General features: G+C 42.9%; 1 protein-coding gene across 5 annotated transcripts in view; it reads right to left on the minus strand.

The window, feature by feature from the left end:
* Positions 1-14,877, minus strand: part of KIAA1257 (KIAA1257 ortholog) — a 61,817-nt gene that overhangs the window by 4,816 nt on the left and 42,124 nt on the right. For all 5 annotated transcript variants that reach the window (XM_029242614.1, XM_029242613.1, XM_029242617.1 and 2 more), the window contains 2 exons: positions 3,489-3,683; positions 2,584-2,881 (listed from right to left, as the gene is read on the minus strand). In XM_029242614.1, coding sequence (XP_029098447.1) covers positions 2,584-2,881; positions 3,489-3,683 — 493 coding nt within the window. The remainder of the gene's footprint in view (positions 1-2,583; positions 2,882-3,488; positions 3,684-14,877) is intronic.

Here is a 14,877-nt window from a genome sequence, read left to right on the forward strand (position 1 = left end):
CAAGAAGCCAAATTTCAGGAGGGAAAGTTTACTCACACTGTTTAAAAAAAAAAAAAAAAAAACCCCAACCACGACAGGAAGCAGAAAGTCGCTGATTATCCGAGAAGTGCATATCAAAATTACAAAGTGGCATCATCTCGCAGCAGGCAGTATGGCCAGCGTCAAAAAGTCTACAAACAATCGATGGGGAATGACTGTGGAGAAAAGGGAAACTTCCAACTCGGTGAGTGGAAATGTACATTGATGACCGCCACTAGAAAGCACTGTATCCCAGTTCCTAGAAAACTAAAGAGAGAGTGAACCTATACTTCTGCAGGCCCACTCCTGGGCATTACTCGGGAAAATGCATAATTTAAAAAGACACAAGCACCCCAACGTTCATTGCGGCACTATTTACAATCGCCAAGACACAGAAACAAATAGTCCAGCAAGTGTGAATACATAAACAGCAGGTCCTACGTGTATACAAGGGACTGTTACTCAGCCAGGATAAAGGATGAAAGAATGCCATTACAAGCAACATGGATGGACCTGGGGATGCCCAAACACTGAGTGAAGTCAGTCAGACAGAGGAGGACCCATAGCATATAATATCACTTATAGGAGGAAGGGAAACATACATACAACTGAACTAGTTTACTAAACAGAAAGAGTCACCGACTTTCTCAATAAACCTAGGGTTACCAAAAAGAAAGTGGGGTAGGAGATATAAGTTAGGCGGTTCACATGAGCACATACACAGAAAAATACCTATAAACACATATATAAAACACGCACTGGGCTTCCCTGGTGGCGCAGTGGTTGAGAGTCTGCCTGCCGATGCAGGGGACACGGGTTCGTGCCCCAATCCGGGAAGATCCCACATGCCGTGGAGCGGCTGGGCCCGTGAGCCATGGCCTCTTAGCCTGCTTGTCTGGAGTCTGTGCTCCGTGACGGGAGAGGCCACAACAGTGAGACGGCTGCATACCGCAAAAAAAAAGGAAAAAAAATTGACAGCGACCAGCATTTGTGAGGATGTGGAGAAACTGGAACCCTCGTGCATTGCGTTTGGTGACATAAAATGATGGAACTACGGTGAAAAACTGCTTGACGGTTTCTTAAAATGTTAAACATAAACTTACTAAATGACCCAAAAATTCTACTTCTGGGGCTTCCCTGGTGGCGCAGTGGTTAAGAATCCACCTGCCAATGCAGGGGACACGGGCTCGAGCCCTGGTCCAGGAAGATCCCACGTGCCACGGAGCAACTAAGCCTGTGTGCCACAACTACTGAGCCTGAGCTCTACAGCCTGCGAGCCACAACTACTGAGCCCACACGCCTAGAGCCTGTGCTCCACAACAAGACAGGCCACCGCAATGAGAAGCCCACGCACCGAAACGAAGAGTAGCGCCTGCTCGCCGCAACTAGAGAAAGCCCACGTGCAGCAGCGAAGACCCAACGCAGCCATAAAAAAAAAATATATATATATATATATATATATATTTAAAGATTGAAAAAAATTCTACTTCTGGGGCTTCCCTGGTGGCACAGTAGTTTAGAATCCGCCTGCCAACGCAGGGGACGTGGGTTCGAGCCCTGGTCCAGGAAGATCCCACGTGCCGCAGACCAACTAAGCCCGTGCGCCACAACTACTGAGCCTGCGCTCTAGAGCCCGTGAGCTACAACTACTGAGCCCACACGCCACAACTACTGAAGCCCACGCACCTAGAGCCCATGCTCTGCAACAAGAGAAGCCACCGCAATGAGAAGCCCGCGCACCACAAGGAAGAGTAGCCTCCACTCGCCACAACTAGAGAAAGCCCACACAGCAACGAAGACTCAACACAGCCAAAATAAATAAATAAAATTGTAAAAGTTGAAGTTAATGAATTAGGAAAACAGAACAGGTAGACTGATTGATAAATCAAAGAACTGGTTCTTTTGAGAAAGCTAAAAACTTGAACACTGACGGAAAAACCCCACCACCTCCTTGTCGATTTTCACAAAGAAGGCACATATATAAAACTTAGAGACTTCTAAGATGACTTTTACTAGAGATTGGGGTGGGAGGGCCAGGCAGTGGCTTCACCCACGCAGCCCATGGGTGGGCTTCACTCATACACACTACGAGTTCAAGGCACACCTCAGATGTTGGCATTTTTAAGCCTTTTTGGTTGGTATGGGCTGAGGGAGGCCCTTGGCCATTCAGGCCACATGCACCTGACCTTCCGTCGCCTCACCAGCTTCTCAGTCTCCTGTTCTCTTCCCCTCTACGGACATTTTCTCACACAGGTTAGTTTGTCTCCTGTGTTGCTTGGACATCATATAGCTTCCATGCCCTCAGCAGCTTAAGCAAAATGTTAACACACACACACAGTTCTTTCTCTAAGATGAACTCCAGGGCCAAAGGAAAGGAATTACACATAAGAGAGTTCCTCTTCACCTTTCAGGAAGGACAAGATACTCCAGGGTTGGGAGGCAAAGCTCCTGGCACAGTTGTGCCCTGCAGGCAGCACTTCCTGCCCATCCCGCCTGGGATCCCTGCCCAGGAAAACAGACACAGGCCGCAGGAGGCCTGGGATGCCTGGGGGTGGGAGCGCCTACCTGGATCGGGCTGTACTTCTGGTCTCTGTTCTTCAGGATCATGGTGTTCTGCCGCTGCAGGTACTTCTCCTGGTGGGCCTGGATCTCAGAATCCAGGGTGGAATTCCGGCTCTGGAAGTCCTCCAGATTGGGGGCAGGAGGAGGGGACATAGCCAGCAGTTTTCCCTCTGTAAGATCTTCCTGGGAAATGGGCAACCCAAACTCCTGGCTCAGCCCCTTGATCATGGAGGAGGAGGGCAGCAGGTCCCCGGTGATCACCTCCCTGAGCCTGGAGCTGTAATGGCAGATACAGTAGATCCTGGAACACAGAAGAGGCCCACTCAGCTTGCCTGCCTGGCATGACAGGTCAGACGGTCTCCATTTTATGAGAGGAAACGAAAACACAGAGAGGTTGATGAGCTGATCCCGGGTCACCCAGCTCGTGCACGAGAAGCTTAGATGCCACGTGCTGAGCCCACGGGGTTGGGGTGGGGGGAGATGTCCCCTTCCCTCTCCCCTCTCAGCCCCCCCCCCCGCAGGTAAAGGCTTCCCACTTTCTGCTCTGATTATTTTTCGGTCCCGATGGCCTTATTCCCTACCTCGCACCAACCCACGCCCCACCAGGGAGTGGCCTCGACAGGCTGGCCGTCGGGGGTGTGGACCACAGAGCTCCTTCCCGCCCAGGCAGAGGGTACGAGGCACAGAGCCTCATGTCAGCGCAGTTCGAGGACTGAGTAGTCACCCCCCCCCCCCCCCCCGGGGGGGGGCGCCCCCCCCCCCCTCCCCCCCCCCCCCCCCCCCCCCTTTTAAAAACACATTCAGCAGGCACAGCTGTGGTTCGGGTTAGGCTGCCCTCTGTCCGCCGCACACTTCCGAAGGCCCCCTGGCAGAGCGTGCGGGACGGCGGGGCACGGGCCGGGCCGCACCTGCTCAGTGCCTGAAAGACCTGCCGCGGCACCGTGTTGCGCACGTAGAGCACCGCGTGCTTCACCAGCTGCGCCAGCGGCCGGGACAGGTGCACGTGGTACGGGACGGTCTCCAGGTCGGCGTAGAGGCGGCGGCGGAAGCGCAGCTGCGAGTTGTAGAGCGCCTTGTAGGAGCCGGGCTCTGCCCGCGGGACCCTGCAAGAAAAAAGAGGGGCCCCACGCCACTGCCGCTCTGCCCGCCACGGAGCTCGGCACTTTCCCAGGGCCACTGGTGGTGGAAACGCTGGCACTGGCCTGGGCTTGCTTGTGTCCCGCTGCCCCCGCCCCATCTCTGTCTCCTCCCCCTCCCCTACCGACCCGCCCCTCCCACCGACTCTGCGTCCCCCACCCCCACCCCGACCTTTGAGCCACCCGCTGTGTTGGGCTCAGGTTCCTCCACCTTCCTGAACCCAGTGAATCCGCACGGAGCCTGTGCATCCCACCCTGAGTCTGTGTGTTGGGGTGGGGGTGGTTCCCCTTTGGGGGGGGGTCCCTGTTCAAGTCTTCTGCCCATTCTTCCACTGGGATGTTTTTACTGTTTTCTCATTCATTCACAGGCGTTTCTGTACTCTCAGAATACTAGCTCCATACATTGCAAATACCTTTTTCTCAGTTTGCGGCTTTTCTTTTCGCAATTTTCATGGTCTCTGGGTGAACAGAAGTTACTAATTTTAATATAGCCAAACCTGTCATTTTTTTCCTTTATTTTTTCTACTTCTGTCTTACTCAAGAAGTCTTTCTTTATTCTGAGGTCATGAATATGTCCTCCTATAGTACTATCTAAAATCTTTACAATTCAACTTTTTAAAAATAGATTTTTCTTCTACAAGAAAGGTGAGAACATACAACGAGGCAAAGACAGTCTCTTCCATAAGTGGTGCTGGGAAAACTAGACAACTACGTGTCAAAGAATGAAATTAGAACATTTTCTCATACCATATATAAAATAAACTCAAAACGGATTACAGACCTAAATATAAGACCTGAAACTGTAAAACTCTTAGAAGAAAACATAGGCAATACGTTCTTTGACACTGGTCTTAGCAATAATTTTTTGGATCTGTCTCCTCAGGCAAGGGAAACAAAAGCAAAAATAATCAAATGGGACCTAATCAGACTTAAAAGCTTTTGCACCGCAAAGGAAACCGTCAACAAAATGTAAAGGCAACCTACTGAATGAGAGAACATTGGCACATGATATGTGATATGGGGTTAATATCTAAAATATATAAAGAACTCCTACAACTCAGTGTTAAAAAAACAAACAACCCCATTAATAAATGGGCAGAAGACCTGAATAGGCATTTTTCCAAAGAAGACATACAGATGGTAAACAGGTACATGAAAAGATGTTCAATATTACTAATTATTAGGGAAATGTAAATCAAAACCACAATGACGTATCACCTCACAGAATGGCTATCATCAAAAAGACAAGAAATAAAGTGTTGGTGAGGATGTGAAGAAAAGGGAACCCTCCTACACTCTTGGTGGGAATGTAAACTGGTGCAGCCACTATGGAAAACAGTATGGAGATTCCTCAACAAATTAAAAATAGAGCTACCATATGATCCAACAATTCCACTCCTGGGTATGTATCGAAAGAAAATGAAAACAATACTTTGAAAAGATATATGCACCGCAATTTACAACAGCCAAGATATGTAAGCAACCTAAGTGCCCATCAGCAGATGAATGGATAAAGAAGACGCGATACATAGATAAAGTGGAATATTGCTCTGCCATTAAAGAGGATGAAATTTTGCCATTTGCAACAACATGGATGGACCTTGGAAGGTATTAAACTTAGTAAAATAAGTCAAACAGAGGAAGATAAATACTGTATGTTCTCACTTATGTGTGGAATCTGAAAAATAAAATGAACAACAAGGTATTTCTGGTGAAACCTGAGTAAGAACAGACAACGGTGGTCTAGTTAACTGTACTGCATCCATCAATATGTCAGATGTCTCCACTGGGGGAGACAGGGTGTTGGGGTACCTGGAACCTCTCTATGATTTCTGCAACTTATTGTGAGTCCATAATCATTTCAAATAAGCTTTTACTCTGTCTGGGATTGATTTTTGTGAACTGTGTGAGCCAGCAAATTAGGAAACTCTCAGCGAATAAGGAATAAAGTGGAACTTCCTCAAGTTGATAAAGGACATCTACAAAAAACCTACACGTAATGGGGAGAGACTGCCTTCCACCAAAGACCAGAAACAAAGCAAGGATGTGACAACTCTTACATAAAATAGTACTTCACGTCTTAGCTAGCACACTAAGGAAATGAAGATATACAGACTGTAAAGGAAGGAATTAAACTATTGCTATTTGCAGATGACATCTTGGTCAGTGTAGAAAATCCCAAGGAATCTACAAAAAACAATCAATCAAACGAACAGAACTCCTCAAACCAATAAGTGAGTTTAGCAAGGCTGTAGAATCAACATAGAAAAATCAATTATATTTCTATATACAAGCAATGCACAGCTGGAAACTGAAATTAAAAAATACAGAACCATTTAAAAATCACTCAAAAAATAAAATACTTAGATATAAATCTACCAAATACGTACAGGACTTGTATACTGAATATGCTGATGAAAGAAATTTTTAAAAATCTAAATAAGTGGAGAAACATACCATATTCATGGATCGGAAGGCTCAAATAGTTCTCTCCAAATGATACATAGGTTTAGCATAATTTCTATCAACATTCTAGAACGATGTTTTGTAGATACATACAGCATATTGTAAAATTTATATGAAAAGGCCAAGGATCTAGAACAACAAAAACAATTTTGAAAAAGAATAAAGTGGCCTGACTTTGATTATATAGCTACGGTAATCAAGACTTTGTAGTATTGGTGAAGGGACAGACACAGAAATCAATGGAACAGAATTGAGAACCCAGAAATAGATCCGTACAATTATGACCAACCGATTTTTTATAAAGATGCAAAAGCAATTCAGTAAAGGAATATAATATTTTCAACAAATGATGCTGTAGCTATTGGATATATGTAGGCTAAATGCAACAAAACAAAAACTCAACCTAGGTTCCAGTTCAAGATGGTGATGGAGGAAGATCCTGAAGATCTTCCTTGGGAAGATCTTCCTTGGAAAGATCTTCTTGGGAGGAAGATCCTCCTCCCAAGGACACACCAAATCTACAGCTACACATGGAACAATTTCCTCTGGGGGGAAAAATACAAAAACTAAAACTGAAAACTAGCTGAATGACCCCTTCACATAGGGCAAAAGAGAAACCGGCCACATCAAAACAGAATTCCAAATAAGATGAGCCCAGAGACCCACACCAAGACACATTATAATTAAAAGGTCAAAAGTTAAAGACAAGGAGAGAAGCTTAAAAGCAGCAAGAGAAAAACAACTTGTTACACACCAGGTAACTCCCGTGAGACTATCAGCGGGTTTGTAGGCCAGGAGGGGGGGGGCACTGTATATTCAAAGTGCCAGAAGCAAAAACCTTCCAACGAAGAACACTCTACCTGGCAGTTATCGTCCGGAATTGAAGGAGCGATAAAAGAGTTTTCCAGATAAGAAAAACGAACAGAGTTCATCACCACTAAACTGGCCTTAGAAAAATGTTAAAGGGGCTTCTTTCAGTTGAAAAGAAAGGATGTTAACTGCTAACAGAAAACACGAGACTGATCAAGATGGCAGAGTGGTAGGACACAAAGCTCGCTCTCTCCCACATCCACAACAAAAATACATCTACATGTGGAACGATTCTCACAGAATATCTACTGAACACTGGCAGAAGACTTCAGACTGCTGTAAGGGCAAGAAAATCTCCATGTAACCAGGTAGGAAAAATGAAAAAGAAAGTGAGAAAGGTATCCGGATGGGACCTGCACCCCTGGGAGGGGGCTGTGAAAGAGGTAAGGTTCATGCACCCTGGGAAGCCCCCTCACCAGCAGGGAGATCTGCCAGGACAGAAGGGGAGCTTCAGAGCCTCTGAGAAGAATGCAGCAGTCAGTTCGTGGCAGCCAGAGCAGAGGGAGACCTGCACTCACCAGCCTGACATGTGCATCCCCAGTGCTGGCAGGGGCTGGGTGCTGGAACTTCGGCTCCAGAGATCAGAACCAGGGAGAGGACTGGGGTTGTTTGTGTAGAGACAGACTGGGGGGCGGGGGGATGAATCCGGTGCCACCACGGCTGGGGGTATAAGCGGAGGAAGCCTGAGCTGCCTCAGAGGCCAGTCAGCATTGTTTGGGTGGTGTAGGAGGGGAGAGGTGGGACCTAGACTATAGCCTTTTTTCCATGTATGTGTGCTCCCAGAGGGCAAGACACTGCCTGCCCAGGCTCCAGGGGCAGTTACAGACCTCTACCACCATCCACCCTGGTGCCAGGAGTGGTCACAATCCCCCACTAAAACCCTCCCAGACCCTAGGAGTGGTTGAGGGACTGCACCAACTCCTGCCCAGAACCCAGGAGTGGTTGTGAGCCTCCACCAACTCCCTCCTGAACAAGACTGGTCATGGGCCACTGACGCACCTGCCCAGGCGCCAGGAGTGGTCGAGAGCCCCAGCCACCACCTTCCTGGACAATGAAAACACAACCATACAAAATCTATGGGACACAGCAAAAGAAGTTCTTAGAGGAAAGTTCATAGCAATACAGGCCTTCATCAACAACAAGAAAAATCTCAAATGAACAACCTAACCTACCACCTAAAAGAATTAGACAAAGAAGAACAAACAAAACCTAATGTCAGCAGAAGGAAGGAAATAATAGAGATCAGGGAGGAAATAAAGTAGAGATTTTTTTTAAAAATAGAAAAAAAATCAACAAAACCAAAAGCTGGTTCTTTGAAAGGGTAAACAAAATTGACAAACCTCTAGCCAGGCTCACCAAGAAGAGAGAGAATCCAAATAAACAAAATAAGAAATGAAAAAGGAAAAATCTCAACTGATCCCACAGAAATACAAAAAACCGTGAGAGAATACTATGAACAATTATATGCCAACAAATTTGACAACCTAGAAGAAATGGAATTGTCTAGAAACATACAGCCCACCAAAATTTAATCAAGAAGAAATAGATAATTTCTACAGACCAATCACTAGAAGTGAAATCAAACCTGTAATAAAAAACTTCCTACAAACAGAAGTCCAGGATCACATGGCTTCACAGGCGAATTCTACCAAGCATACAAAGAAGACCTTACACAGATTCTTCTCAAACTCTTCCAAAAGATTGAAGAGGAGGGAATACTCCCAAAGACATTCTGTGAAACCACAATCACCCTGATACCAAAACCAGACAAAGATACCACCAAAAAAAGAAAATTACAGGCCAATATCTTTGATGAATATAGATGCAAAAATTCTCAACAAAATATTTGCAAACCAGATCTAACAACACGTAAAAACGATCATACGCCATGACCAAGAGGGATTCATCCCAAGTTCACAAGGATGGTTCAGTATACACAAATCAATCAATCTGATACACCACCACAACAAAAGAAAAGACAAAAAATACCTTGACAAGAACACCACATAAACAAAAGAAAAGACAAAAACCACATGATAATCTCAATACGTGCAGAAAAAGCATTTGACAAAATTCAACATCCATTCACGAAAAAACTCTTACCACGGTGGGTACAGAGGGAACATATCTCAAAATAGTAAAAGCTATTTATGACAAACCCACAGCCAATATAATGCTCCAAAGTGAAAAGTTGAAAGCCTTCCCCTAAAATCTGACAAGACAAGGCAAAAGCTATTTATGACAAACCCACAGCCAATATAATGCTCAAAAGTGAAAAGTTGAAAGCCTTCCCCTAAAAATCTGGCAAGACAAGGATGCCCACTCTCACCACTTCACTTCAACATACTATTGAAAGTCCTAACCACAGCAATCAGATGAGAAAAAGAAATTAAAGGTATCCAAATTGGAAGGGAAGAGGTAAAACAGTCATTATATGTACATGATATGATACTATATATAGAAAACCCTGAAGACACCACACAAAAACAACTAGAACTGATAAATTAATTCAACAAGGTAGTAGGATACAAGATTAACATACAGAAATTGGTGGCGGGCTTCCCTCGTGGCGCAGTGGTTGAGAGTCTGCCTGCTTATGCAGGGGACACAGGTTCATGCCCCGGTCCGGGAAGATCCCACATGCCGTGGAGCGGCTGGGCCCGTGAGGCATGGCCACTGAGCCTGCGCGTCCGGAGCCTGTGCTCCACAGCGGGAGAGGCCACAACAGTGAGAGGCCCGCATACAGCAAAAACAAAAAACAAAAAAAACCCCAAATTGTTAGCATTTCTTTACACCAATAATAAAATATCAGAAAGGGGATGTAAAAAAAAAAAAAAAAAAAACCAACCTTTTAAAATTGCAAACCAGAGCAGAAGCAAGAAGAACTATAATCCTGCAGCCCGTGGAACAAACACCACATTCACAGAAAGACAGACAAGATGAAAAGGCAGAGGGCTATATACCAGATGAACGAAGAAGATAAAACCCCCAAAAAAACAACTAAATGAAGTGGAGATAGGCAACCTTTCAGAAAAAGAATTCAGGAACATGATAGTGAAGATGATGCAGGACCTCGGAAAAAGAATGGAGGCAGAGATCGAGAAGATGCAAGAAATGTTTAACAAAGACCTAGAAGCATTAAAGAAAAAACAAACAGAGATGAACAATACAATAACTGAAATGAAAACTACACTAGAAGGAATCAATAGCAGAATAAGTGAGGCAGAAGAATGGATAAGTGACCTGGAAGACAGAATAGTGAAATTCACTGCTGCAGAACAGACTAAAGAAAAAAGAATGAAAAGAAATGAAGATAGCCTAAGAGACCTCTGGGACAACATTAAATGTAACAACATTCGCATTATAGGGGTCCCAGAAGGAGAAGAGAGAGAGAAAGGACCAGAGAAAATATTTGAAGAGATTATAGTCGAAAATTTCCCTAACATGGGAAAGGAAATAGTCACCCAAGTCCAGGAAGCACAGTGAGTCCCATACGGGAGAAACCCAAGGAGAAACATGCCGAGACACACAGTAATCAAACTGGCAAAAATTAAAGACAAAGAAAAATTATTGAAAGCAAGGGAAAAATGAAAAATAACATACAAGGGAACTGCCATAAGGTTAACAACTGATTTCTCAGCAGAAACTCTAACAAGCCAGAAGGGAGTGGCATGATATACTTAAAGTGATGAAAGGGAAGAACCTAAAACCAAGATTACTCTACCAAGGATCTCATTCAGATTCGAGGGAGAAATCAAAAGCTTTACAGACAAGCAAAAGCTCAGAGAATTCAGTACCACCAAACCAGCTTTACAACAACTGCTAAAGGAACTTCTCTAAGTGGGAAACCCAAGAGAAGAAAAGGACCTACAAAAACAAACCCAAAACAATTAAGAAAATGGTCATAGGAACATACATATCGATAATTACCTTAAACGTGAATGGATTAAAGGCTCCAACCAAAACGTACAGGCTTGGTGAATGGATACAAAAACAAGACCCATATATATGCTGTCTACAAGAGACCCACTTCAGACCTAGGGACACATACAGACTGAAAGTGAGGGGATGGAAAAAGATATTCCATGCAAATGGAAATCAAAAGAAAGCTGGAGTAGCTATACTCATATCAGATAAAATAGACTTTAAAATAAAGAATGTTACAAGAGACAAGGAAGGACACTACATAATGATCAAGGGATCAATCCAAGAAGAACATATAACTATTATAAACATATATGCACCCAATATAAGAGCACCTCAATACATAAGGCAACTGCTAACAGCTATAAAAGAGGAAATCGACAGTAACACAATAATAGTGGGGGACTTTAACACCTCACTTACACCAATGGACAGATCATCCGAAGTGAAAATAAATAAGGAAACAGAAGCTTTAAATGACACAATAGAGCAGACAGATTTAATTGATATTTATAGGACATTCCATCCAAAAACAGCGGATTACACTTTCTTCTCAAGTACGCACGGAACATTCTCCAGGATAGATCACATCTTGGGTCACAAATCCAGCCTCAGGAAATTTAAGAAAATTGAAATCATATCAAGCATCTTTTCTGACCACAACGCTATGAGATTAGAAATGAGTTACAGGGGAAATAATGTAAAAAACACAAACACGTGGAGGCTAAACAATGCATTACTAAGTAACCAAGAGATCACTGAGGAAATCAAAGAGGAAATCAAAAAATACCTAGAGACAAATGACAATGGAAACACGACGATCCAAAACCTATGGGATGCAGCAAAAGCAGTTCTAAGAGGGAAGTTTATAGCTATACAAGCCTACCTCAAGAAACAAGAAACATCTCAAGTAAACAATCTAACCTTACACCTAAAGGAACTAGAGAAAGAAGAACAAACAAAACCCAAAGTTAGCAGAAGGAAAGAAATCATAAAGGCCAGAGCAGAAATAAATGAAACAGAAACAAAGAAAACAATAGCAAAGATCAATAAAACTAAAATCTGGTTCTTTGAGAAGATAAACAAAATTGATAAACCATTAGCCAGATTCATCAAGAAAAAGAGGGAGAGGACTCAAATCAATAAAATTAGAAATGAAAAAGGAGAAGTTACAACAGACACTGCAGAAATACAAAGCATCCTAAGAGACTACTACAAGCAACTCTATGCCAAGAAAATGGACAACCTGGAAGAAATGGACAAATTCTTAGAAAGGGGTAACCTTCCAAGATTGATCCAGGAAGAAACAGAAAATATGAACAGACCAATCACAAGTAATGAAATTGAAACTGTGATTTAAAATCTTCCAACAAACAAAAGTCCAGGACCAGATGGCTTCACAGGTGAATTCTAGCAAACATTTAGAGAAGAGCTACCACCCTTCCTTCTCAAACTCTTCCAAAAATGGCAGAGGAAGGAACACTCCCAAATTCATTCTATGAGGCCACCATCACCCTGATACCAAAACCAGACAAAGATACTACAAAACAAGAAAATTACAGACCAATATCACTGATGAATATAGATGCAAAAATCCTCAACAAAATACTAGCAAACAGAATCCAACAATACGTTAAAAGGATCATACACCACGATCAAGTGGGATTTACCTCAGGGATGCAAGGATTCTTCAATATAGGCAAATCAATCAATGTGATACACCATATTAACAAATTGAAGAATAAAAACCATATGATCATCTCAATAGATGCAGAAAAAGCTTTTGACAAAATTCAACACCCATTTATGATAAAAACCCTCCAGAAAGTGGGCATAGAGGGAACCTACATCAACATAATAAAGGTCGTATATGACAAACCCACAGCAAACATCATTCTCAATGGTGAAAACTGAAAGCATTTCCTCTAAGATCAGGAACGAGACAAGGATGTCCACTCTCACCACTATTATTCAACATAGTTTTGGAAGTCCTAGCCATGGCAATCAGAGAAGAAAAAGAAATAAAAGGAACACAAATTGGAAAAGAAAAACTAAAACTGTCACTGTTTGCAGATGACATGATACCATACATACAGAATCCTAAAGATGCCCCTGAAAACTACCAGAGCTAATCAATGAATTTGGTAAAGGTGCAGGATACAAAATTAATGCACAGAAATCTCTTACATTCCTATATACTAATGATGAAAAATCTGAAAGAGAAATTATGGAAACAGTCCCATTTACCACTGCAACTAAAAGAATAAAATACCTAGGAATAAACCTACCTAGGGAGACAAAAGACCTGTATGCAGAAAACTATAAGACACTGATGAAAGAAATCAAAGGTGATACCAACAGATGGAGAGATATACCATGTTCTTGGATTGGAGGAATCAATATTGTGAAAATGACTATACTACCCAAAGCAATCTACAGATTCGGTGCAGTCCCTGTCAAATTACCAATGGCATTTTTTACAGAACTAGAACAAATCATCTTAAAATTTGTATGGAGACACAAAAGACCCCGAAGAGCCAAAGCAGTCTTGAGTGAAAAAATCGGAGCTGGAGGAATCAGACTCCCTGACTTCAGACTATACTACAAAGCTACAGTAATCAAAACAATATGGTACTGGCACAAAAATGGAAACCTAGATCAACGGAACAAGATAGAAAGCCTAGAGATAAACCCACGCACCTATAGTCAACTAATAAATAAAAATAAATAGAAATTAAATAAAATTGCAACCCAAAAAATAACATAGGAAGAAACCTCACCAAGGAGGTGAAAGACTTATATGCTGAGAACTATAAAACATTAATAAAGTTAACTGAAGAGGATTCAAAGAAATGGAAAGATATCCCATGTTCTTGGATTTGAATAATTAATATTATTTAAATGACCATACTACCCAAAGCAATCTACAGATTTAATGTTATCCCTATCAAATTACCCATGACATTTTTCACAGAAGTAGAATAATCCAAAAATTTATATGGACCCATAGAAGGCCCAGAATCACCAGAGAAATCCTGAGGGAAAAAAAAAAATTTAAAAAGCAGGAGGCATAATTCTCCCAGACTTCAGACAATACTACAAAGCTACAGTAATCAAAACAACATGGTACTGGCACAAAAACAGACATATGGATCCATGGAACAGAACAGACAGCCCAGAAATAAACCCACACACCTATGGTCAATTAATCTTAGACAAAGGAGGCGAGAATATACAACAGGAGGGACCTCCCTGGTGGTGCAGTGGTTAAGAACCCGCCTGCCAATGCAGGGGACACAGGTTTGAGCCCTGGTCCGGGAAGATCCCACATGCCATGGAGCAACTAAGCCCGTGAGCCACAACTACTGAGCCTGTGCTCTAGAGACCGCACGCCTAGAGCCTGTGCTCTACAACAAGAGAAGCTGCCAAAATGAGAAGCCCACGCACCACAACGAAGAGTAGCCCTCCACTCACAGCAACTAGTGAAAGCCCGCACTCTGCAAAGAAGACCCAACGCAGCCAAAGATAAATAAATAAATAAATTTTTTAAAAAAATAGAATATGCAACAGGAAAAAGTCTCTTCAGCAAGTGGTGTTGGGAAAGTTGGATGGCTGCATGTAACTCAGTGAAGTTAGAATACACCCTCTCACCATACACAGAAATAAATCAAAGTGGCTTAAAAACTTAAGCATAAGACATGACACCATAAAACTCCTAGAAGAGATCATAAGCAAAACATTCTCTGACATAAATCGTACCAATGTTTTCTTAGGTCAATCTCCCAAGGCAAAAGAAATAAAAACAAAAATAAACAGATGGGACCTAATCAAACTTACACGCTTCTGCAGAGAAAAGGAAACCATAAACAAAATGAAAAGACAACCTACAGAATGGGAGAAA

Source organism: Monodon monoceros, unplaced genomic scaffold, assembly GCF_005190385.1.
Source record: "Monodon monoceros isolate NGI ecotype Baffin Bay Population unplaced genomic scaffold, NGI_Narwhal_1 Super_Scaffold_3, whole genome shotgun sequence".
Classification (NCBI taxonomy): Eukaryota; Metazoa; Chordata; class Mammalia; order Artiodactyla; family Monodontidae; genus Monodon; species Monodon monoceros.